Source organism: Aotus nancymaae, unplaced genomic scaffold, assembly GCF_030222135.1.
Source record: "Aotus nancymaae isolate 86718 unplaced genomic scaffold, 86718_ANA_hifiasm-v0.15.2.pri h1tg000002l, whole genome shotgun sequence".
Lineage (NCBI taxonomy): Eukaryota > Metazoa > Chordata > Mammalia > Primates > Aotidae > Aotus > Aotus nancymaae.
The window spans coordinates 61,201,683-61,225,904 of record NW_026988413.1 but is presented as its reverse complement, the minus strand read 5'-3'; the positions used below and the strand labels follow the sequence as shown (position 1 = coordinate 61,225,904).

At 36.9% G+C, this 24,222-nt stretch overlaps 1 protein-coding gene across 7 annotated transcripts in view; it reads left to right on the top strand.

The window, feature by feature from the left end:
* The window catches only part of PCLO (piccolo presynaptic cytomatrix protein), a 421,390-nt gene that overhangs the window by 196,629 nt on the left and 200,539 nt on the right, over positions 1-24,222 (top strand). For 5 of the 7 annotated variants that reach the window (XM_064375065.1, XM_064375074.1, XM_064375069.1 and 2 more), the window contains exons 4-6: positions 125-841; positions 10,445-15,527; positions 15,893-17,907. In XM_064375065.1, the coding sequence (XP_064231135.1) occupies positions 125-841; positions 10,445-15,527; positions 15,893-17,907 (7,815 nt within the window). The remainder of the gene's footprint in view (positions 1-124; positions 842-10,444; positions 15,528-15,892; positions 17,908-24,222) is intronic. The other 2 variants (XM_064375087.1, XM_064375077.1) reach the window with 2 other exon arrangements.

Sequence of the window (24,222 nt, the reverse complement as noted above, 5' to 3'; positions counted from 1 at the left end):
CAGCTGGGATTTACCAAATTTTTACTTTGGTAAAATCACAGGAAAAGATACATCGAAATACATTTAATCTGTTTATTGTTTTTATTTTATTATTATTTATTTATTTATTTATTTATTTTTGCAGATTCAAGAATGGCTTTGTTTAAATTGCCAAACCCAGAGAGCAGTATCAGGACAGCTTGGAGACATGGGCAAAATGCCACCTGCACCGTCAGGACCGAAAGCATCTCCCATGCCTATTTCTACAGAACTACCACCTCAGAAAACAGCAGTGCCTCCCCAAGTAAAATTGGCGGAAAAGGAGGAACAAGAAGTAAAAACAGAAGTTGAAAAAGTCATTCTAGAAAAAGTAAAGGAAACAATATCAATGGAAAACATTCCCCCTATGGTAACCACAGATGAAAAACAAGAAGACAGTAAGCTAGAGAAAGACAGAGCTTCAGCTCTTCAAGAAAAAAAGCCCCTCCCTGAAGAAAAAAAACTAATCCTGAAAGAAGAAAAGATATGTCCTGGAGAAAAAAAGCCACTCTTAGAAGAAAAAAAACCAACCCCTGAAGACAAAAAGCTACCCCCAGAGACAAAAACATCAGCTCCAGAAGAACAAAAACATGACTTACTTAAATCCCAAGTACAAATTGCTGAAGAAAAGCTGGAAGGCGGAGTGGCTCCAAAGACAGTGCAAGAAGAGAAACAACCACAGACCAAGATGGAAGATTTACCCTCTGGCACACCTCAGAGTTTACCTAAAGAAGATGATAAGACAATCAAAACAATAAAAGAACAGCCACAGCCACCATGCTCAGCAAAGCCTGATCAGATGGAACCGGGGAAAGAAAAAACAGTAAGTTGTATTTTACTAACTTCTCACAGTCTCATTGGGAAATTACTAATTTTTAACCTAGAGTATACAAGTTGCTCAATGGTAATTATATAAGTGAAATTCTTCAAACAATAAATGACATTCTTAAGGAAGTATGACAATTGTTTACAATATTGAAAAGCTTTTGTTTTTTTACAACTTTATGAAGTTTACATAAAGCATAAATGCAACATTTATTTCACTGTTTCTTATGCCTGTCAAATAATCTATCAAAATCATATAAAGTGATAAAGAGATTATCTAGTGTTAAGTTGTTTTTTCCTTTACCATAGACATAAAAATTAGTATCCTCCTTTAACATAAAATAATGTGTTTTTATGTATGTTTCTCTTTACTTAACCATGTGTTTACATAAGCGTCAATAAGCTTTTTCCCAGTTGAAATCATTTTAAGGTGTGGTCAGTCATAAGTGATTGCAAAAAAAGAAAAAAAAAAACTAAAATCCAAAGCAAAAGTCATTGTAAAATTTCACGAAGCAGTTTAATATTTACAGGATTTTTAATATAAAATCAGTTTTATTCAATGTATTTAATATTGAAAGGTTATTCATAATCAGCATAATTTGGAAAAATATTTAATAAAATTTTCATTTAACCCATTTTAGCCAATATTTTCACAAGCAATTATATCATTTTCAGAGGAACTCTGTTATTTTTTGGTGCTGTAAGAGATCTTACATAATACCTAATTGAATAAATTTAATTCGCAGAGGACAGCAATGATTTACCAGGAAATTAAATAATTTAATAGTATTAAAATTCCAACTAGAAACTATAGTTTGTTTGACTATGATTCAGTTGTGTTTTGTTTATAGCTTTAACCCATGCTTACTAACCCATCTCTGCTGTCTGATGCATCACATGTTATCAAAGTAAATCCTGGTCTCTTCCTTAAATGAGTTTTAGCAGTCAAAGAGATGCCTATATGTATTCTCCATTCTAATGACTGAATCTAGCCACCACTGCCACAAATTGCTTCTCCTAGCTAACCTTTGCCGAGCTTGATGCTTGGTACTGTTTGTCCCTTTGTGAAACTATCTATGGCTTTCATGACCCTCTACTTTCCTTCTTGTTTTGTTTTTCGGATCTTACTTTATGAAATCTACTTTGACTATCTCTATGATTTCTCTTCGCCAATTCCAAATGATGATTTTCCTTGTTTTTCTTTGAGTTCTGGCCTCATTCCTCCTGTGGGAGCTACGTGAACAACTTTGGAAGCTACTTATGTACCTCTTGTCCCTCTTTTGAGTGTCAGACCTGCATTTTCAAGTACCTAGTAGATAGTTCCACTTCAAAACCACTCTGTAAAGGCAAACTCAATGTGTCTGACTCTTATTTACTTCTCTATGGAAACAGTTTCTGCTTGTAATTTTCTATTTCACCATCATGCGCCTGTCTCCTGTCTCCCAGTTACTAATCTTCTGGGTGTTTTAAGGTGTCTTCTTATCTGCTCTTTGTTCTCCACGTTCGAGTTATCACATTTCTGTCTGTTAACTCTTGTTCCTCAGGGCACCACCTTACTTACTGCTTTCATGACCTTTTGCCAATTATTTGAGCAATCTAAGTACTGGTTAGGGTGCCTTCCTTTTCTCCCTTCTCCAGTCTGTAGCCGTCAAGTAAGTGTTTTCTAGGGTTCAGATAATTTAATTTCACTACTCAGATACTCCTAACGATTCCCTCTTGTGTTTTAAATATGTTCCAAACAAGAAGTCTTCAAATATTTTATGAATCCACTCCTTTTTATTTATTTTATACCTATATCACTTTATTTTTATTACTTTTTCTTTTATTATATAACCTCAATATGTGTATATGTATTTATACATTTTATGTATGTACTTTTTTACTAATATATTATTTACCTATAAAAATAATAAAATAAAAAAATTCACAAAGAATAGAGAATAATTCAGTGAAATAAACTGAAATTACCATTTTTATTATATTCATTTAAATGCAGGTTTTAAATACAGATACATTGGATCACCTTAAAAAGTGATTAATAATGTTATTTTAGAGAGAGCACTGATTATGCTTTAATATTTTTTAGTATTTTGGTGTAAAATTTTATAACATAGTTATTTGAAATTCAGCTTCAAAGTTAAGCTTATTTTGATCCTTTGATGCTCAGTTTTAATGGCTATCCAGAACAGAAAAAAAGATAATTAAAAAGGATATGCTAGAAATGGAAGAAATAGATCACAGATTGTTCTCACTAAATATTGCTACCTTTTTTTAAAGTATGGATTTGGAAACCAATTATGAAAAAAAATAATTGGCAATTACACAAATAAATGTTAATCTTCCTTAATACCAATCATTTGTGTTTGTTAACTATCAGAAAATGTAGGGCTTTTAAAATACTTCTTCAACAAATGGTTTTAAAACCCATTGGATTTCTTTGGAAGATTTTTAAACAGGTTAAAATATTCTGTTTTAAAGTTTGTTAAATGAGCAGATATGATAACTTTTAAAAGTGACATATGTTATTTTATATAGCATAATCATATGATGATTTCCAAATATTTACTTTCAAAGAGCTGTTTCCACATTATAATTTTCTCAAAGAAATAGATACTGTTTATTTTTCTCTAAATATCTAATACCCAGCATACTGCTGACAACTGGTGTTTACTTTCTTAATATCTAATAAGTATTGTATTACATAAAAGCACTTATTAGCCTCTGTTTTCATTAAAAAGGAGCAAATCTTCACATTCTGCAGTTTTTTAATGAATTTTCCACTAAATAATCAGTAAATATCTGCATCATAGTCAAAAATAATGTCATAGTTATTCTCTGTCTCAGGACGAAATAAATGTTCTTCAAAATATAAAAGCCTCATTAGCATACAGTTTACTACATCAGTAATATCTGGAGGTACTCTGTCCAATTCTGGCTTACTCGTAGTGAATAAATGTTTTTCATATATACTGCCATCTCCCTAACTTTATTCTTTAAAAATATAATTCCAATCAGAAAAAAAATCACTTCTCAATTTTTAATATTTTTTATTAAAATATATACATTTTGAATTAAATCACTCCACTCCAAATGTCCCTCCACTATAACCGTATGTCTTCAATGGTACATTTTTCCTCGAGAGTTCACAATGGTAATTCTCTAAGTATTTTATTATTACTTACAGAGAAACGGGGAATATTGTAAACTGAGTATGTAAAGAAATCTCCATAATTGGATTCTATTAGTATTAGATCTTTTGCTACTTAATTTGTTCTAGTAATTTTCCCCCAAAACCTTCCACAATTATTTCTTTGTTTTTTGCAACAATATTTTCTGACAAACGAATGTGGTTTGTCACTATATTGATTCCACATATTACTTTAGTCATTTTTTTCATAGCAAAAAAAAAAACAACATTTTCCCATATGTTATGTGATTTTTCTTGCTAAGCAAGAAAATTCAAAAGAAGATTCCAGATGATTATTATTCAAGGTAGTGAAAACGTGTGAAGTGCTGGAAAATGTATTTGCTGAAAATTGCAGCGGTTTGTGATGGTGTCATAATACCACTGGCTTGACTCCAAGGCATGTTCTGTGTTTAGGGTAAGGTTTGTTATTAGCAATAATATATGCAGAAACAGATTTCAAACAGCTTTCTTGATAATGGCAAGCATTTTTTACAAACTTCAAGTCAGATCTGATTTAATTTGATGATCATTGTTCTTACCTTGTTATGAAAACTGATAAAAAGCTTGCAACAATATGAAAAGTGTCAGCTTTCTTATGAGTGCATGTGTGTATTTCTTACATTACTAGTTTCATCTTATACACGTTATTTTTTGCAGCAATTTTTTCTACCACTTAGCTATTATAGGAAAGTTGATTTAGTTAAAACTAGCCAATTTATTGTAAGTATAAACCATAGATCTGCATAACTGAACAATAAGCTTCAATATAAAGGTGAGCAATTGAAGTGGTTGCCTCACTGAACCTTCTCTTTATAGTTAGTTGCCTCTTTATAACTTCCTGCTTTCTCCTAGGATTCCTCATAGATGGTGTGACCAACTGGCATGACAAATGAGATAATAGTGTTGTCAATCTATTGGTTAAATATTAGTGCAATGTAATTTATCCTCTATTTTGGATGTTAAAATACAACTACAATCCTAGTGTCTTCTCAGTGTATTCCGTTGAAGCACCTTGCGTAGCTACCAGGGTACCTGCACCCCACAGCGGAGATTCCTGTCTAAATGGTTTAGTTGGCTTTCTCAGCCTTCTGGAATCTGGCTCCAACACAACTTTCAAGCAACCTCTAACATTCCCCGTGGGGAGAAATTAAAGAAAAACAGAGAAATACGCTTTTGTGTGATTCCTGAACATGGCTTATGCTTTCTCCTTTCTGAACCTGTTCTCAGTTTTTCTATGTGCATTGATGCTGCACCTTCATATCAACTCTGTCAGAAAAATCCCACCTGAACCTCTGGACCACTTTGCTAGCACATCTTCGTAAGTCTGCCCTGCTGTTCCCTAGCAGTAGTCAGTTTTCCTGATGCAGAATTCACTGCAATGATTAGTTTCTTAATTAGCTTTTTAATATACAACCAAAATAATAGTCTTAATTTACCTCTTACTATATTCTGGCTGCTGTGTTAAGAACTTTCTTATTTATACAACTATTAATAAGGCTAATATTATGATAGCTTTAGTAAAGATGGGGAAACTGAATTTCCATGCCCAAGGTCACATAGCTGGAAGGCAGAAGAACTAGAATTATAGTCCAGCTCTGATTATAAAGACTGCTGTCACCCACTGCAGAAGATATTTTTTCCTATGACACTTTTAGCATACTGGCTTTTCATTATTGTAATTATCCATCTCTCTTAGCAACTCTTACTGCTATATCAAACACTTGGTATAATATTTTACTCTATATATGTGTATTATTTATTCATTAATTTAGTTGTCATTTGTGTCATTCATTTCTTTGTTGCCGCATCATTTTGTCACTTCATTCATTCCTATCTTTCTTTTTGTTTCTTTGAGACAAAGTCTCACTCTGTCGCCAGGCTGGAGTGCAGTGGCGCAATCTCGGCTCACTACAACCTCCACCTCCTGGGTTCAAGTGATTCTCCTGCCTCAGCCTCCCGAGTAGTTGGGACTACAGGCATGTGCCACCACACCCTGCTAATTTTTGTATTTTTAGTAGAGACAGGGTTTTACTACTGTGGCCAGAATGGTCTCGATCTCTTGACCTCGTGATCCACCAGCCTTGGCCTCCCAAAGTGCTGGGATTACAGGTGTGAGCCATCATGCCCAGCCTCAGTCCTGTCTTTCAAAATGTGCTTGTTGAATAGCATTAAAATTAATCCTGAAATATAACAATTTGAAATTTACATAAACATTTTTAAATTTGTAGTTTAATATTTTAAAAGTCATATTGCTATAGAATTTTATTTTTACTTATATACATAAACAGAATACTGTTTAAATCTTTATTTGATATAATATACTAAAATACACTCCCTATAGAAACCAAACTTGGGACATTCTTTAGCAGGTACTTTTATTTCTGGTTAAAATGATCTGAGGGTTAGTATTCAAGTTACATATGGCCAATATATTGCTGCATAATCAGAAAGGATAAAAAATAATCAGGTTTCTGTAGTGAGAAGGATTCCCATATTATAGTGCTTAGGTGACAGCACCCGATCTTTCACTCCAGGTCCACTTAATTTTATTGGCTTAATTTTGTTTGGAGTGTTTCAAACACTCAGATCAGTAATCTGCATTAATGTAAACTTTATATAAATTACTGAAGATTTACATTCATTGTTTAATTTTAGCCCATCAAAATAAATGGCTTTGGGAAAATTAAACAAAAAATTAACACTGCATCTTTTCTTTCCACAGTATTTTTTTTCCTGAAAAGTATTTTTTATTTTTATTATACTTTAAGTTCTGGGGTACATGTGCGGGTTGTGCAGGACTGTTACATAGGTATACATGTGCCATGGTGGTTTGCTGCATCCATCCCCCCTTCCCTATATTAGGTATTTATCCTAATGTTATCCTTCCCCAATCCCTCCACTCTCTGCTATCCCTTCCTTAGGCCCCCTGCCCCCCAGCAGGCCCCAGTGTGTGATGTTTCCCTCCCTGTGTCCATGTTTTCTCATTATTCAACACCTACTTACGAGTGAGAACATGCAGTGTTTGGTTTTCTGTTCTTAGGTCAGTTTGCTGAGAATGATGGTTTCCAGCTTCATTTATGTCCCTGCAAAGGACATGAACTCATCCTTTTTAACAGCTGCATGGTATTCCATGGTGTATATGTGCCGCATTTTCTTTATCCAGTCTATCCTTGAGGGCATTTGGGTTGGTTCCAAGTCTTCCCTATTGTAAATGCAAATACAGTGCTACAGTGAACATATGTGTGCATGTGTCTTTATAATAGAATGATTTATAATCCTTTGGGTATATACCCAGTAATGGAATTGCTGGGTCAAATGGATCTAGTTCTAGATCCTTGAGGAATCACCACTCTGTCTTCCACAATGGTTGCAATAATTTACACTCCCACCAACAGTGTAAAAGTGTTCCTATTTCTCCACATCCTCTCCAGCATCTGTTGTCACAAGATTTTTTAATGATCGTCATTCTAACTGGCATAAGATATTATCTCAATGTGATTTTGATTTGCATTTCTCTAATGACCAGTGATGATGAGCATTTTTTCATATGTTTGTTGGCTGGATGAATGTCTTCTTTTGAAAAGTGTCTGTTCATATCCTTCACCCACTCCTTGATGGGGTTGTTTTTTTCTTGTAAATTTGTTTCAGTTCTTTGTAAATTCTGGATATTAGCCCTTTGTCAGATAGGTAGCTTGCAAAAATTTTTTCCCATTCTGTTGGTTGCCAGTTCACATTAATGATTGTTTCTTTTGCTGTGCAGAAGTGCTTAAGTTTAATTAGATCCCATTTGTCTATTTTGGCTTTTGTTGCCATTGCTTTTGGTGTTTTAGTCATGAAGTCCTTGCCTATGCCTATGTCCTGAATGATATTGCCTAGGTTTTCTTCTGGGGTTTTTATGGTTTTAGGTCTTATGTTTAAGTCTTTAATCCATCTGGAGTTAATTTTTATATAAGGTGTAAAGAAGGAGTCCAGTTTCAGCTTTCTGCACATGACTAGCCAGTTTTCTCAATGCCATTTCTTAAACAGGGAATCCTTTCCCCATTGCTTTTGTCAGTTTTGTCAAAGATCAGAAGGTTGTAGATGTGTGGCATTGCCTCCTAGGCCTCTGTTCTATTCCATTGAACTTTATCTCTGTTTTGGTACCAGTACCATGCTATTTTGATTACTATAGCCTTGTAGTATAGTTTGAAGTCGGGTAGCTTGATGCCTCCAGCTTTGTTTTTTTTTTGTTGTTGTTGTTGTTGTTTTGCTTAGGATTGTCTTGGCTATGCAGGCTCTTTTTTGGTTCCATATGAAGTTTAAGGTGATTTTTTTCCAGTTCTGTGAATAAGATCAATGGTAGCTTGATGGGGATAGCATTGAATCTATAAATTACTTTGGGCAGTATGACCATTTTCACGATACTGATTCTTTCTAACCACGAGCATGGAATGTTTTTCCATCTCTTTTGTGTCCTCTCTTATTTTGTTGAGCAGTGGTTTGTAGTTCTCCTTGAAGAGGTCCTTCACATTCCTTCTTAGTTGTATTCCTAGATATTTTATTCTCTTGGTAGCAACTGTGAATGGGAGTTTGCCTTTGCACAGTTTTATATGTCATCTAGAATTCAGTTCTTACCTTCAATAGTATTCAAAAAATTTTGTTTGCCTTCAGTACAGAAGGCATTTTTGAAAAGAGCAAAACCAAATTTGCCAGTGTAGATATGTCTTGGCACATTCTCCACTACTAGTGAAGGCCTCAGTATATACCACTATGAGAAGAGATCCAAATGGGGCTCCGTTCCGCACTGCCTCTCACTGACTGGTCTGCAGCTCAATAAATGGCAGGGGGTTATTGGAAGGAAAAGGGAAAAAAAAGACTGGAGAGTAAACACTTTGCAGATTTGCCACTTCAAAATATGCAAGAATCATTCGGGGAAGAAAAATCATTGCAGCATTACCACCACTGGTAAATAATGATGGAATCCTGTGAGGAGTGTGGAGGGAGGAGACCAGGCAGTGAGTGGGAGGAGGAATGAGTGGGTAGGACATAGTACTTAGTGAAGAAGAAAAGCATGAACACAAGGAGAAGGCACATAAGGGAGATTGCAGGGCTGGTATTTTGATATTTATGTGTATTAATTTTCTGTCTAATATCATTTAATTTCCTTTGTTACATTTTATATGTCTGGTCCCAATCTTTTCTGGAAAATATTAGTAGAACCTTCAGAATCCATTATATAAAACTATAATTTTTTGGCAGCTGTTTTCCTAACCCCTCCTTTCTGTAGGCTGTGAGACTATTGTGACACTCTCCTTCAAACAGGGCAACTAACTAAATCAGTTTCATTCTGTTCATATATATTTTTAATGAACAAAAAAGTCTTTATGCAACAAGTCTCTATGTTTAGTTTTTATTTAAGGCATCTCTGATTTTTGAACTTAAATTGTAGTCATGGCATCATCATAGCCCAAGAAAGGTGACAAGTTCAAGGCTGTGGCAAGTCTCTAAGGGTCCTAGATCTCTGGAAAGCCCATGCTCCCATTCACAAAAGCTATGTATTGTTTAAGGAAGCTGCTTTTGAAGATAAAACAAGATTTCAAAGTCAGAAGATATTTGTAAGTGATATTAGTGAAACACTTTTGAGTTGGGACGCTGAAGATAAATGTGATGAACAACTCTACAAAAATAATAGCTGGATAGTTCTCTTTAATTGAACTGATGAGTCAGACCAATTATTGCATAACGTTTTCAAAGTACATAATTTCTAAACATTCATTCCAAATGATATAGAGTAATAATATTAACAACAATAGCAAGTGTATCTAGTGGTTCATAACTTTCAAAATGTCTTTTAAAAGCTGTGCCTTGTTTGAATCATTTGACAAGAATGATAAAATTATTTATGGTACATAGCACATATGTTATTATGGCATGTTACTTGCTTTTTTTTGTTCAGTAAATTCTCCAACATCCCATACAACTTTTAGCCAAGCACAAAGCTCATTGTCTGATACTTTCTTGAACTTTCCCAGACCCATAATCCAAAAGTATAAATTACATTAATATAAAATTTAGCATTAACCATCTTCATCACAATTTATAAACTTTATCCTAAAGCATATTTACTGAGAAAAATAATCATATTTTTGAGGGAAAATGACATTGAAATGTGAAAGGGTAGAGTATTTATGTAAGAAGATCAAATGTCATTCAGAATTGGCATTTAATGAAATTTAGTTCAAATGGAAACTAACCTTAATCAACACATATCAATAATTTTTTTCTCATGCAAATTTTTTAAAAATACTGACATATGGTTGAAAAAAAAACCCAAAATTATGTTTTAGTTCCTGATAGTTATTTGGGAGTAATGGAGAGGCCATGTTTTTAGTTTAACCATGTTAAGTTTTCCTGTGTCTTTATCTCCCTGCTTAGGAAAAGGAAGATGACAAATCAGACACCTCGAGTTCTCAGCAGCCTAAAAGCCCCCAAGGTCTGAGTGACACAGGATATTCTTCTGATGGAATATCAAGCTCACTTGGTGAAATTCCAAGTCTTATTCCAACTGATGAAAAGGATATTCTCAAGGGACTCAAAAAGGACTCTTTTTCACAAGAAAGCAGCCCTTCCAGCCCCTCAGATTTGGCTAAGTTAGAAAGTACAGTCCTATCCATTTTGGAAGCTCAAGCAAGTACACTTGTTGATGAAAAGTCAGAAAAGAAAACACAACCCCATGAGGTTTCTTCAGAACAGCCTAAAGACCATCAGAAAACACAGATTTTATCTGAAACCTTGGAAATTACTATTACAGAAGAGGGGATCAAAGAGAGTCAAGAAGAAAGGAAAGACACATTTAAGAAAGATAGCCAACAAGGTATTCCTTCCAGCAAGGACCGTAAAGAAAAGTCTGAGTTTGTTGATGATGTAACTACTAGAAGAGAGCCATATGATTCTGTTGAAGACAGTAGTGAAAGTGAAAACTCACCTGTTCCACAAAGAAAACGAAGAACTAGTGTTGGCTCATCAAGCAGTGATGAGTATAAACAGGAAGACAGCCAAGGATCAGGGGAAGAGGAGGATTTCATTCGAAAACAAATCATAGAAATGAGTGCTGATGAAGATGCTTCAGGTTCTGAAGATGATGAGTTCATCAGGAACCAGCTCAAAGAGATTAGTAGTAGTACTGAGAGCCAGAAGAAGGAAGAAACAAAGGGAAAAGGCAAAATAGCAGCAGGGAAACACAGACGACTGACTCGAAAAAGTAGCACAAGCATTGATGATGATGCAGGAAGACGTCACTCGTGGCATGATGAAGATGATGAAGCATATGATGAAAGTCCTGAACTTAAATACAGAGAAACTAAAAGTCAGGAAAGTGAAGAACTTGTAGTTGCTGGAGGAGGAGGGCTACGCCGATTTAAAACAATTGAGCTTAATAGTACAATAGCAGATAAATATTCTACAGAGTCATCACAGAAAAAAACAGCTTTGTTTTTTGATGAAGAGCCAGAATTAGAAATGGAAAGCCTGACAGACTCACCTGAAGATAGGTCAAGGGGAGAGGGATCTTCTAGTCTTCATGCATCCAGCTTTACTCCTGGTACATCCCCTACATCAGTATCATCACTTGATGAGGACAGTGACAGTAGCCCGAGTCACAAAAAGGGAGAGAGCAAACAGCAACGCAAAGCTCGGCACAGATCACACGGCCCTCTTTTGCCTACTATTGAAGATTCTTCAGAGGAAGAAGAATTGAGAGAGGAAGAAGAATTATTAAAGGAGCAAGAAAAGCAGAGGGAAATAGAGCAGCAACAAAGAAAGAGTTCCAGTAAAAAATCAAAGAAAGACAAAGATGAACTTCGAGCTCAGAGAAGAAGGGAAAGACCAAAGACACCACCTAGTAATCTCTCTCCTATTGAAGATGCATCTCCAACAGAAGAGTTACGTCAGGCCGCAGAAATGGAGGAGCTCCATAGATCTTCTTGTTCTGAATATTCACCTAGCATAGAATCAGACCCAGAAGGTTTTGAAATAAGCCCAGAAAAAATAATAGAAGTACAAAAAGTTTATAAATTGCCCACAGCTGTGTCATTATACTCACCAACAGATGAGCAATCTATTATGCAGAAAGAAGGTAGCCAAAAGGCGTTAAAAAGTGCTGAGGAGATATATGAAGAAATGATGCATAAAACACACAAATATAAAGCTTTTCCAGCTGCGAATGAACGAGATGAAGTGTTTGAAAAAGAGCCTTTGTACGGCGGGATGCTAATAGAGGATTATATTTATGAATCTTTAGTAGAAGACACGTACAATGGATCAGTAGATGGCAGTCTGCTAACAAGGCAAGAAGAAGAAAATGGATTTATGCAGCAGAGAGGAAGAGAGCAAAAGATGAGACTTTCAGAACAGCTTTATGAAGATCCGATGCAGAAAATTACAGACCTCCAAAAAGAGTTTTATGAGTTAGAAAGCTTACATTCCGTTGTGCCTCAAGAAGATATTGTTTCCAGCTCTTTTATCATCCCAGAAAGCCATGAGATAGTGGATCTGGGTACTATGGTAACTTCTACAGGAGAAGAAAAAAAACTACTAGATGCTGATGCTGCCTATGAAGAACTTATGAAGAGGCAACAGATGCAGTTAACACCTGGATCCAGCCCAACCCAACCCCTCATCGGTGAGGATATGACAGAGTCCGCCTTGGACTTTGATAGAATGCCCGACGCGTCTTTGACATCAAGTGTTCTCTCAGGAGCGTCTCTTACAGATTCAACCAGCAGTGCAACACTCTCTATCCCAGATGTAAAAATAACCCAACATTTTTCAACAGAAGAAATTGAGGATGAATATGTAACCAATTATACAAGGGAAATTCAAGAGATAATTGCCCATGAATCACTGATTTTGACCTATTCAGAGCCTTCAGAAAGTGCTACATCTGTCCCACCCTCTGACACACCTTCTCTCACATCATCTGTTTCTTCCGTCTGTACCACTGATAGCTCCTCACCTATTACTACCCTGGAGAGCATAACCACAGTTTATACAGAACCAGTGGACATAATAACTAAATTTGAAGATTCTGAGGAAATTTCTTCATCAACTTATTTTCCAGGCAGCATTATAGACTATCCAGAAGAAATAAGTGTGTCTTTAGATCGGACTACCACACCAGAAGGTAGAGCTGGTGCTGATCATGTTGTTATTTCTTTATCTGATATGGTACCTTCTATCATAGAATCTGTAGGACCTAAACCTGAGGGGCCAGTTGCTGACACTATTTCTACTGACTTACCTATATCTGAAAAGGACCCAATGAAGAAAGCCAAGAAGGAAACTGATAATGGAATCATTCTGGAAGTTTTGGAAGCTTACAGAGATAAAAAGGAGTTGGAGGCTGAACTAACAAAAACTAGCTTATCCAAAACTGTATTTGATCAACCACCTTCCTCTGTAATAGCCCTTCCAATGAAAGAGCAGCTTTCAACTACATACTTTACATCTGGAGAAGCCTTTGGTCAGGAAAAACCTGCATCTCAGTTACCATCTGGAAGTCCTTCTGTTCCCTCTCTTCCAACTAAACCTCGCCCATTCCTGAGAAGTTCTTCTTTGGACGTATCAGCTCAACCTCCTCCACCTCCTCCCCCTCCACCTCCTCCTCCTCCTCCACCACCACCCCCTCCTCCCCCACCACTTCCTCCACCAACTTCACCTAAACCAACTATTCATCCTAAAAAAAAGTTAACAGTTACAGCTCCAGTGACTACAGCTACACCTCTGTTTGATGCTGTTACTACTATAGAGACCACAGCTATTCTGAGAAGTGATGGATTACCTGTAACAAGAATAGGTACCACTGCACCTCCTCCTGTTCCTCCTAAGCCATCTTCAATTCCATCTGGACTTGTATTTACCCATAGGCCTGAGCCAAGCAAACCTCCAATCGCCCCCAAGCCAGTGATTCCTCAGCTTCCAACAACTACACAAAAACCGACAGATACACATCCCAAACCAACAGGTCTATCCTTAACTTCAAGTATGACCTTAAATTTAGTGACTTCAGCGGATTATAAATTGCCTTCCCCTACCTCCCCACTTTCCCCACACTCCAACAAGTCCTCACCAAGATTTTCCAAATCCCTCACGGAAACGTATGTGGTTATTACATTGCCATCCGAACCTGGGACTCCAACAGATTCTTCAGCTAGTCAAGTAATTACCAGTTGGCCCTTGGGATCACCCTCCAAAGATCTGGTTTCTGTTGAACCGGTGTTTTCTGTAGTTCCTCCTATGACAGCTGTAGAAATTCCAAGTTCTTCAGAACAGACCTTGTACATCTCTGGAGCTTTGCAGACATTTTCTGCTACCCCTGTCACGGCACCTTCTTCATTTCAAGTAGCCCCCATGTCAGTTGCACAGTTTCTCACAACTGAAGTTTCCAAGACTGAGGTTTCAGCAACCAGAAGTACAGCTCCTAGTGTTGATCTCAGCAGCATTTCCATAACAATTCCTCCAGAGCCTCTTGCTCTAGATAACCTACATTTAGAGAAGCCTCAGTATAAAGAAGATGGAAAACTGCAACTTGTTGGTGATGTAATTGATTTGCGTACAGTACCAAAAGTAGAAGTTAAAACAACTGAAAAATGTATAGACCTTTCTGCTTCTGCAATGGATGTGAAAAGACAGATTACAACAAATGAAGTTTATGGGAAACAAATTAGTGCTGTCCAACCCTCTATTATAAATCTTAGTGCAACATCATCAATAGTGACTCCTATATCTCTGGCCACTGAGACAGTGACCTTTGTCACATGCACAACTAGTGCAAGTTACGCTCCAGGCACAGAAAGCCTAGTGGGTGTAGAACATGTAATGGCAACACCACTCCAACTTACAACATCAAAGCATGCTGAGCCCCCATATAGGATACCAAGTGACCAGGTCTTTCCTACAGCCAGGGAAGAAGCGCCAATAAACTTATCTCTAGGTACTCCAGCACATGCAATGACATCGGCTATTACAAAACCTGTCACTGTGCCTCCTGTTGGTGTCACAAATGGATGGACTGATAGCACCATATCCCAGGGGATCACTGATGGGGAAGTAGTGGATCTCAGCACAACCAAGTCTCATAGAACAGTTGTAACAGTGGATGAATCTACTTCAAGTGTGCTGACCAAAATAATCGAAGATGACGAAAAACCTGTTGATTTGACTGCAGGAAGAAGAGCTGTGTGCTGTGATGTGGTTTATAAATTACCATTTGGAAGGAGCTGCACAGCACAGCAGCCTGCAACTACTCTTCCTGAGGATCGTTTTGGTTACAGGGATGACCACTATCAGTATGATCGATCAGGGCCATATGGTTATAGAGGGATTGGGGGAATGAAGCCTTCCATGTCTGACACAAATTTAGCAGAAGCTGGACATTTTTTCTATAAAAGTAAGAATGCTTTTGATTATACTGAAGGAACTGATACAGCAGTAGATCTGACTTCAGGGAGAATTACTACAGGTCAGTATGATGCGGCAGCAGACCTTTCCTTGAAATATCATTATGGTGTTCCTCATCTCATTTCAGGATAAAAATGTGGCTCCTTTTCCAGTTTTGTTACTTTTTCTCTTTCTTTGGATGTTTTAGCAGCATATTTTGGAGTACATGTGCGCTTTTGTTCCTTCATTTTTTAAAAATTTGTTCTGCTCAAAATCACCTGCATGTGCCTGCATGTCCAACATTGCTTTTATTCTGCGTTTAATTAGGTTAACCTGTGGATTTGCATGCAGTCTCATTCATTATGTTCATCAAGATGAGAGGGCTTTCAGACTCAAAAAGCATCATTCATTCTGGGAACTGGACTATAACTCTGCCCTGTATTTCAGGTGAGGTAATGGATTATTCAAGCAAGACTACAGGTCCATATCCAGAAACACGACAAGTCATTTCAGGAGTTGGGATTAGTACCCCACAGTATTCCACAGCAAGGATGACACCACCGCCAGGACCCCAGTATTGTGTGGGGAGTGTTTTGAGGTCATCTAATGGTGTTGTCTATTCTTCAGTAGCAACTCCGACACCTTCTACATTTGCTATAACCACACAACCTGGCTCCATTTTCAGCACCACAGTGAGGGATTTGTCTGGTATTCATACAACTGATGCCGTGACTTCATTATCTGCCCTTCACCATAGCCAGCCAATGCCTAGATCGTATTTTATAACAACAGGTGCATCAGAAACGGACATTGCAGTAACTAGTATTGATATCAGTGCCAGTTTGCAAACTATTACTATGGAATCTCTTACTGCTGAGACAATCGACTCTGTTCCCACTTTAACCACAGCATCCGAAGTGTTTCCTGAAGTGGTGGGAGATGAAAGCGCTCTTTTAATTGTCCCTGAAGAAGATAAACAACAGCAGCAGCTAGACTTGGAGCGTGAGCTCCTGGAACTGGAGAAAATTAAGCAACAGCGCTTTGCTGAGGAATTGGAGTGGGAACGTCAGGAAATTCAAAGATTCCGAGAACAAGAGAAGATCATGGTTCAGAAAAAGCTGGAGGAGCTGCAGTCCATGAAGCAACACCTTCTCTATCAGCAAGAAGAAGAGCGGCAAGCCCAGTTCATGATGAGGCAGGAGACGTTAGCTCAGCAACAGTTACAGCTTGAGCAGATCCAACAGCTGCAACAACAGCTTCACCAGCAGCTGGAGGAGCAAAAGATTCGCCAAATCTACCAGTATAACTATGACCCTGCTGGAACTGCTTCTCCACAAACCACTACAGAGCAGGCAATTTTGGAAGGTCAGTATGCTGCCCCAGAAGGCAGTCAATTTTGGGCAACTGAAGATGCAACCACCACAGCCTCAGCTGTTGTGGCAATTGAAATACCACAGAGCCAAGGATGGTACACCGTTCAGTCTGATGGTGTCACCCAGTACATTGCTCCACCTGGTATCCTGAGCACTGTTTCAGAAATACCTCTAACAGATGTTGTTGTGAAAGAGGAAAAACAACCCAAAAAGAGAAGTTCTGGAGCGAAACTCCGAGGACCATATGATGAGATGGGAGAAAATATGGCAGATGATCCCCGAAGTTTCAAAAAGATAGTGGACAGTGGTGTACAAACGGACGACGAAGATGCCACAGATCGGAGCTATGTGAGTAGGAGAAGGAGAACTAAAAAGAGTGTGGATACAAGCGTCCAAACTGATGATGAAGATCAGGATGAGTGGGATATGCCTACTAGATCAAGGAGGAAAGCTCGTGTAGGGAAATATGGTGACAGCATGGCAGAGGCTGACAAGACCAAACCCCTTTCCAAAGTCTCCAGCATAGCAGTTCAAACGGTAGCAGAGATATCTGTGCAAACTGAACCAGTTGGAACCATAAGAACACCCTCCATACGGGCACGAGTGGATGCCAAGGTAGAAATAATTAAACACATTTCAGCACCTGAAAAGACTTACAAAGGGGGCAGTTTAGGATGTCAAACAGAAGCAGATTCAGACACACAAAGTCCTCAATATCTGAGTGCCACATCTCCACCCAAAGACAAGAAACGCCCAACACCTTTAGAGATTGGTTATTCATCTCACCTCCGAGCAGATTCCACAGTACAGCTGGCTCCTTCCCCACCCAAATCCCCCAAAGTCCTTTATTCACCCATCTCACCACTTTCACCAGGCAAAGCCTTAGAATCAGCCTTTGTACCTTATGAAAAACCCCTCCCTGATGATATAAGTCCACAGAAAGTACTGCATCCAGATATGGCTAAAGTTCCCCCAGCAAGTCCTAAGGCAGCCAAGATGATGCAGCGTTCTATGTCTGACCCCAAGCCTCTGAGTCCAACAGCAGACGAAAGTTCCAGGGCTCCTTTTCAGTATACCGAGGGCTATACGGTAAGAGTGATTCTTTTCAGTTGGAAGGCAATGGATGAGTTGTGACTCATGTGTTTTCAGACATTTAGGAGGCAATCAAGCTCCTGGTACCTTAGAAACCTAATGCTAAATTAGAGTGAAGGTTATTGCCTTAGAAATTTGCACTGTGTGTGTGTGTGTGTGTGTGTGTGTATGTATGTGTGTAGAAAACTATACATTCACTTAAAAATACCAAAGAAAGAAAGAAAACATATTATGTGAAAAAAATGAGTTTATTATATTAAGACAATGAAATTGAAAGTCTTATTCTTATGTCAAAATCTCCCAAATATCAATTGTAGCTGTGATTTAAGTAAACATAATTAATATTCATTTTCAATCATGATAGGAAATCTTAAACAGATAATGCAAAAGGTGACTATAAATTTAGACCATGGGTATTTAGTGGGAAGGTTCTTAGAGATCATCTGGTCAGTCTCCTCTTCCTTAAGCAGAATGTTTTCATTAAAATGCTTGGAATATTTACTGGTCAAAAGAGAACATTTCTGAGGCAAGCAGATAAAACGTAATATAATCATCATAGTTCATGCATGCTTATTTTGTTTCTGGCAACTTTATTAATCTAAACTCAGGTAACCCTTAATCCTAGTGCTTACAGAAGCAAAAGTAATTTTTCATGTTTGTATGAATAATATAAATTATTTTCAAATATGTTTGTATGCGTCAAAGGGAAAGGAACGTATACAGATGTATCTGTGAGGATCTGTATAACTGAGAATAAGAAATGTTGATAATTAGCTATAAAAGCAGATATAGCCTATTTAAGAAAAATCTAATATACATAACAGTTCAGAAAGTGATTGATAGATACAACAGCTCAATTTAGAACAAGACTTCTGTTCAAATTAGAAGTTCCCCTAATGCATGATTACCTGAGCTCTAGGTTTTGAACCCTGAAGCTTCTAAGTAGGTTTTTTTTAAGATAGTGTTACATTTCCACTGACTCGTAAGTGTTAAACACTGGCTGTGGGCTGAAAAATATGTCATAACATATGACTGTAAGTCTACTTGTAGGTATATAGACATCAATAGTCATATTAATAAATTATAAATGTATTTATATTTTCTAGTAGAATTGCATTATTATGTTTTTTTCTCAAGTAGTATAACCTAAAAATAAAACTTCATGTCAAGGAGAGAGATAATTACTATAGAATCAGGAAACCTCTGGTGCATTGAGATTTCATCCAGTTTACAGAGAATTATTTTAAGCATAGTGTTCCTAGAATTTAATCTATTTATATTGTTGAAAAGTGATTTTTAAGTTAGTTATAATATATAGATATTTATTTTTATAGTTTTTGCCTAGAAATTCACTTAAAGAGTTATGTGAACAACTTTGAAATACGATTTTTGGAAGTATTTTCAAAGTAATAGGGAAGGCTTCTGTCATTAGAAAGAATATGCTTTCTAGGTGGAATATTGACTATTTACATAATATATATCCCTGTACCCTTAATTCAAATGAACTCAGTTAACAGAGAGTCTCAAGTTATCAATATTTTTTCTTCATAAAGTATTCACTTTGGATTTGGAAATGTATCCATTCGGAATTTGATACAATGGGTTGTATAGGTTGTATTACTGATGACATCAACAATATTGATAAGCTAATCATAAAGGAAGTTGAGTAGAATTAACAGACAATACCCAGAATCTGAAAAATCCTAGGTGTTTTGAGCCTCAAAACACAATTCAGTGGTTCCTTTTTCCATTTGGTCAAGTTAAATGAACACTTTAATATAGAATCGTATACAAACTCAAAAGTATTGTCTTATTACATGCACAGGGAGACCATTTTATACACGGGCAATGTTTTTAACACTCTAGAGACTATGAGACTAAGATGTAAATTTTATAATTTCTAGGCAAATATCTAAACATACTTTGAATCTATTTTAAACTAAATAAATTAATTTCTTAATTATAAGTGTGAGTTACTAAGTATTAACTATATTGAAAAAAATAATTTTCTTAGGGATATTCATAGCGATGTGGATTTAAGAAGGCTAGCTCAGTAATTTAGAGGTTATTAATTTTCACACACCAGTAAGACTGAAAAAACTTACACCACTCGGTAGTCACTGAAACAACACAGTGACACATATAATATAGTGTAAAAGATGAGTTTTATACTCTATCAGATTCTGAATCAATCTTTGTCCTGAAAGTGTCAGGAGAGGTTGCAAAGAAGAGGTCTGAGTCATGAAGATTGAGACCTCTGCTGGACCATGAAGAGAAAAATGGAGGTCATTCTAACTAGAGGGAATAAATGGGCAAAGTTTCAGATTTATAAACAGACATAAAGCAAAGAGGAGGAGAAAGGGGTTTACTGTAAATACAACCAGACAGGTGAGTGAGGGCCAGGTCACTAGGGATCTAATCTGCTGCATCACAAATTGTGGACTTACTTCCTGTGGCTATGAGGATCACAGACCAGAGCCACCATCATCTTTTATTTACAATGTTTGTAGCCCTTGGGCTCCTTCTACACTTGCCTTTACTACCATCAGTTCTCTAAACAGCAACTAGAGTGATTTTCTAATGTACATCAGATTATGTTACTTGAAACACAGTTTAAACGCTATTAGGAGCTCATCCAATTCAAAGTATATTAGAAATTTCTTAACAAAGCTGCATATGGTGTGATCTCTGATTGTTTCATGACCTCATTGGTCACTTTCCAAACTTTCTCCCCTCCTCACTCTGCTCCGACCACAGGCCAAGCTGTTCTTTGGATGTGCCAAACGCGTGCCTCCCCACCACCACCACCCAGGGCACACGTCTGGAGCTCTTTCTCCCCAGATATGTGTATGCTCACTCCTATGTACAGATTTCTGCTAAAATTTTACCTCCACAGAGAGACTCTTCTTATTTTGTTCTCTAAAGAAGTCTACTTCTTACTACAAATCTCTATTTCTGCTTCTAAATTTGCATATATTATTTAATATATTACATTATGTATTTAATTAAATATTATCTCTTTTTTTTTTTTTTTTTTTTGAGATGCAGTCTTGCCCTGTTGCCCAGGCTGGAGTGCAGTGCCATGATCTCGGCTCACTGCAACCTCCGCCTCCTGGATTCAAGCAATTCTCCTGTCTCAGCCTCCCGAGTAGCTGGGATTATAGGCACGCGCCACCAAGCGCAGCTAATCTTTTGTATTTTTAGTAGAGACAGGGTTTCACCATGTTGGCCAGGCTGGCCTCAAACTCCTGACCTCGTGATCCACCTGCCTCAGCCTCCCAAAGTGCTGGGATTACAGACGTGAGCCACTGTGCCCTGCCAAATATTATCTGTCTTCTCCAGTAGAATGTAAGCTCTACAAGAGCTGGAATTTTGTTTTTCTTGCTGCTATAGTCCTAAATGCCTGAATAGTGCCTGGCATGAAGTAGTTGCTCAACATTTATTGAATAAATTTATGAAAGGGAAGATTATAATCATGGAAGCTATGGGATAAGATTTATATTGAAAATACTCTGGCTGCTTATCTTTTCATTGCCATACTTGGACAATGAAATCCTAGCAAGTCTTGTGGATAATCTAAGTTAATATGTCCTTTGTTTAAAGTATCACTTTCATTTTCTTTATTTTTATATAGGCATCTGAAACACTAAATACAAGTTGAATGGTGTTTAGCTATTAGCGAGTCCAGCCACCTTACGGATACGAGAACAAGTCCCAGAGTAGTCTAGTGATTTTATGATGGCTCCTTATTGTACCAGGGCCCTGACTCCACACTTTGTAGTTCTTATCCTTTTATTAGTTTCTTCTGAGACTTATTAAATGTTTCCTAATTATTTCTTCCTAATTCAGTGCCATGGCTTGATTTTTTTTTTAATCTTGGCCTGTCCTCTGCTATTTTTAAAATTCCAGTTTAAATATCCATCAATTAGGTTTATTCATTTTTTTAAAATTCAATTCTTGCTTGTTTTCACTCATTACCTTATTCATTGCTCTTTTCCAGACATGGTGATAAACTGTAAAGATATAGATGAGTAAGAGAGGCAGGGTTCATGCTTGACTTCCTACCACTAGGATCATTTTGTTCTTCTTGCCCATGTATTATATCAGTTTGCTAGCCCTCTCATAACACAGTACCACAAACTGGGTGCTTAAAGAACAGAAATTTATTCCTTCTATATATGTCTATCTCTGTTCCCAAATTTCCCTTTTGTAAGGATACCACCATATTGATTAAGGCCTACACTAATGACCTCATTTTGACTTGATTACCTCTGTAACAACCCTATGTTCAAATAGGTTCAGATTGTGAGTTATCAAGGGTTAAGACTCCAATGTATCAATGTTTTTGAGGAGATAAAATTCGATCCATAAAATATATCAAAGCCCTATTTTGTACTTTTTGTTTGCTCAAAGGCAAATATAGACGATATTTTGTTTGTTTGGGATATTTTTCAAGACCCTAACAGTCTGGTATAAAACTTTATTTGTTGACATTTATGTAACTAGACAGTTTTATCTTGTAACCTACTTCCTCTTACAGATTTAATTGTTTAACTCTGAGTAAAGATGGAAAAAAATTACCACCTATTTCCTTAAGTCTTTAACTTTACTCCACAGGAAAAAAAAAAAAAAATCCCAAGAGATACAAACACAGTCAGAATTCATTTCTTCTGGGTTTAAGCTTGGTACCTAGGTATGACTTAGTGATACTGTATTTTCATCATGTTAGCAAAATCACAGGAAGGAATGTAAATTTTAATGAAAGGTAGCATATGGACAGGGATTTTATTAATTTACCAGTAGAACTCTTCTTCAATTAGAATATTTTATGTAAGGCGGAGAGTTAAAAATGGGTAGAATCAGAATGATCAAAGGTTTATTTGTAATGATTAAATGAAGTAACATTTATAACCTTCTCATCAGCAAGTCTGGCAATTGTAGATATCCAGTAATGCAGATTCTCTAAGACTGACATTTGGCAAATATCTGTATTTCCTCAGTAAAATGTCACCAGCTATCATTAAAGAGCTTTACTTTATGGGTAGGTAGAAATAATTCTCAAATGTTTTGGTAACTGTACCTTTCATTTTGGAGTATGTAATGTTGCATCACTGAAAATGTCCAGTTCCTAGTCTTGGTAGCCATTTTTGAATTTATTTTTCTGAGTCATGAGGCCTTCCTTGACTGACCAGTTTTAAATTAGTACTCTATCTCTATGGCCTTCTTTATTATTCTTCATATTACATATCATCATGTAAGATACTATATCTGTTTTTTTTTTGGGGGGGGTGGGGAGACGGAGTTTCGCTCTTGTTACCCAGGCTGGAGTGCAATGGCGCAATCTCGGCTCACCGCAACCTCCGCCTCCTGGGTTCAGGCAATTCTCCTGCCTCAGCCTCCTGAGTAGCTGGGATTACAGGCATGCGCCACCATGCCCAGCTAATTTTTTGTATTTTTAGTAGAGACGGGGTTTCACCATATTGACCAGGATGGTCTCGATCTCTTGACCTCGTGATCCACCCACCTCGGCCTCCCAAAGTGCTGGGATTATAGGCGTGAGCCACCGCGCCCGGCCTACTATATCTGTTTTTTGTTGTTGTTATTTTATTTATTTTCCTTCCTCTCTCACCAAAATTTATGGGTAAGGATTTTTGTTTAATATCCTTACTGCTATATACCCAGTGTGCAGAAAGATACTTGATTCATAATAGATTCTCTGTAATAATAATTTAACTTGATTAATTAATGAGTGAATGGACCTCTTTTTCCATCAAATTGTTTTCAATTTTGCGTTATTCATAAATCCCTCATTCCCACATGAAACAAAAAATAAAAACAAAGCAAAAGCGAACAAAAGCTTATTCATCTTCCCACTATTCTTTTACAGTTTTTACTTCTGTTATCTCCTCTGTGTTCTTCTTCCATTTCCTACATAAACCACACTATACTCTCTCAATTTATTTCCATATAGTATTTTTGTGTGTGTCTATGGATTATCCCTGGCACCATGTCTATGAGGATTACATAAACCAGAGCTCCAAAATGCCTTCCTCATGCCCTTTCTCTTTCTTCTGCACAATGAGACTGATTTACATCCTCCCCCAGATGATCAATAACTTCAATCAGGAAGGTTATGTAGCATGCTTTCTACAAAGTCAAAGAGAAAAGTGACACTATTTATTGCAAAGCAATGAAAATTCTAAGAATTTGTTTAGAGCTCGAAGGTACCTAATTCATTTCAAGATTTACCTCTCTTAAAGTATAAAATTTTTCTTAGTGATTTTTTTAAAATCAAAAAATAGTTTGTATATT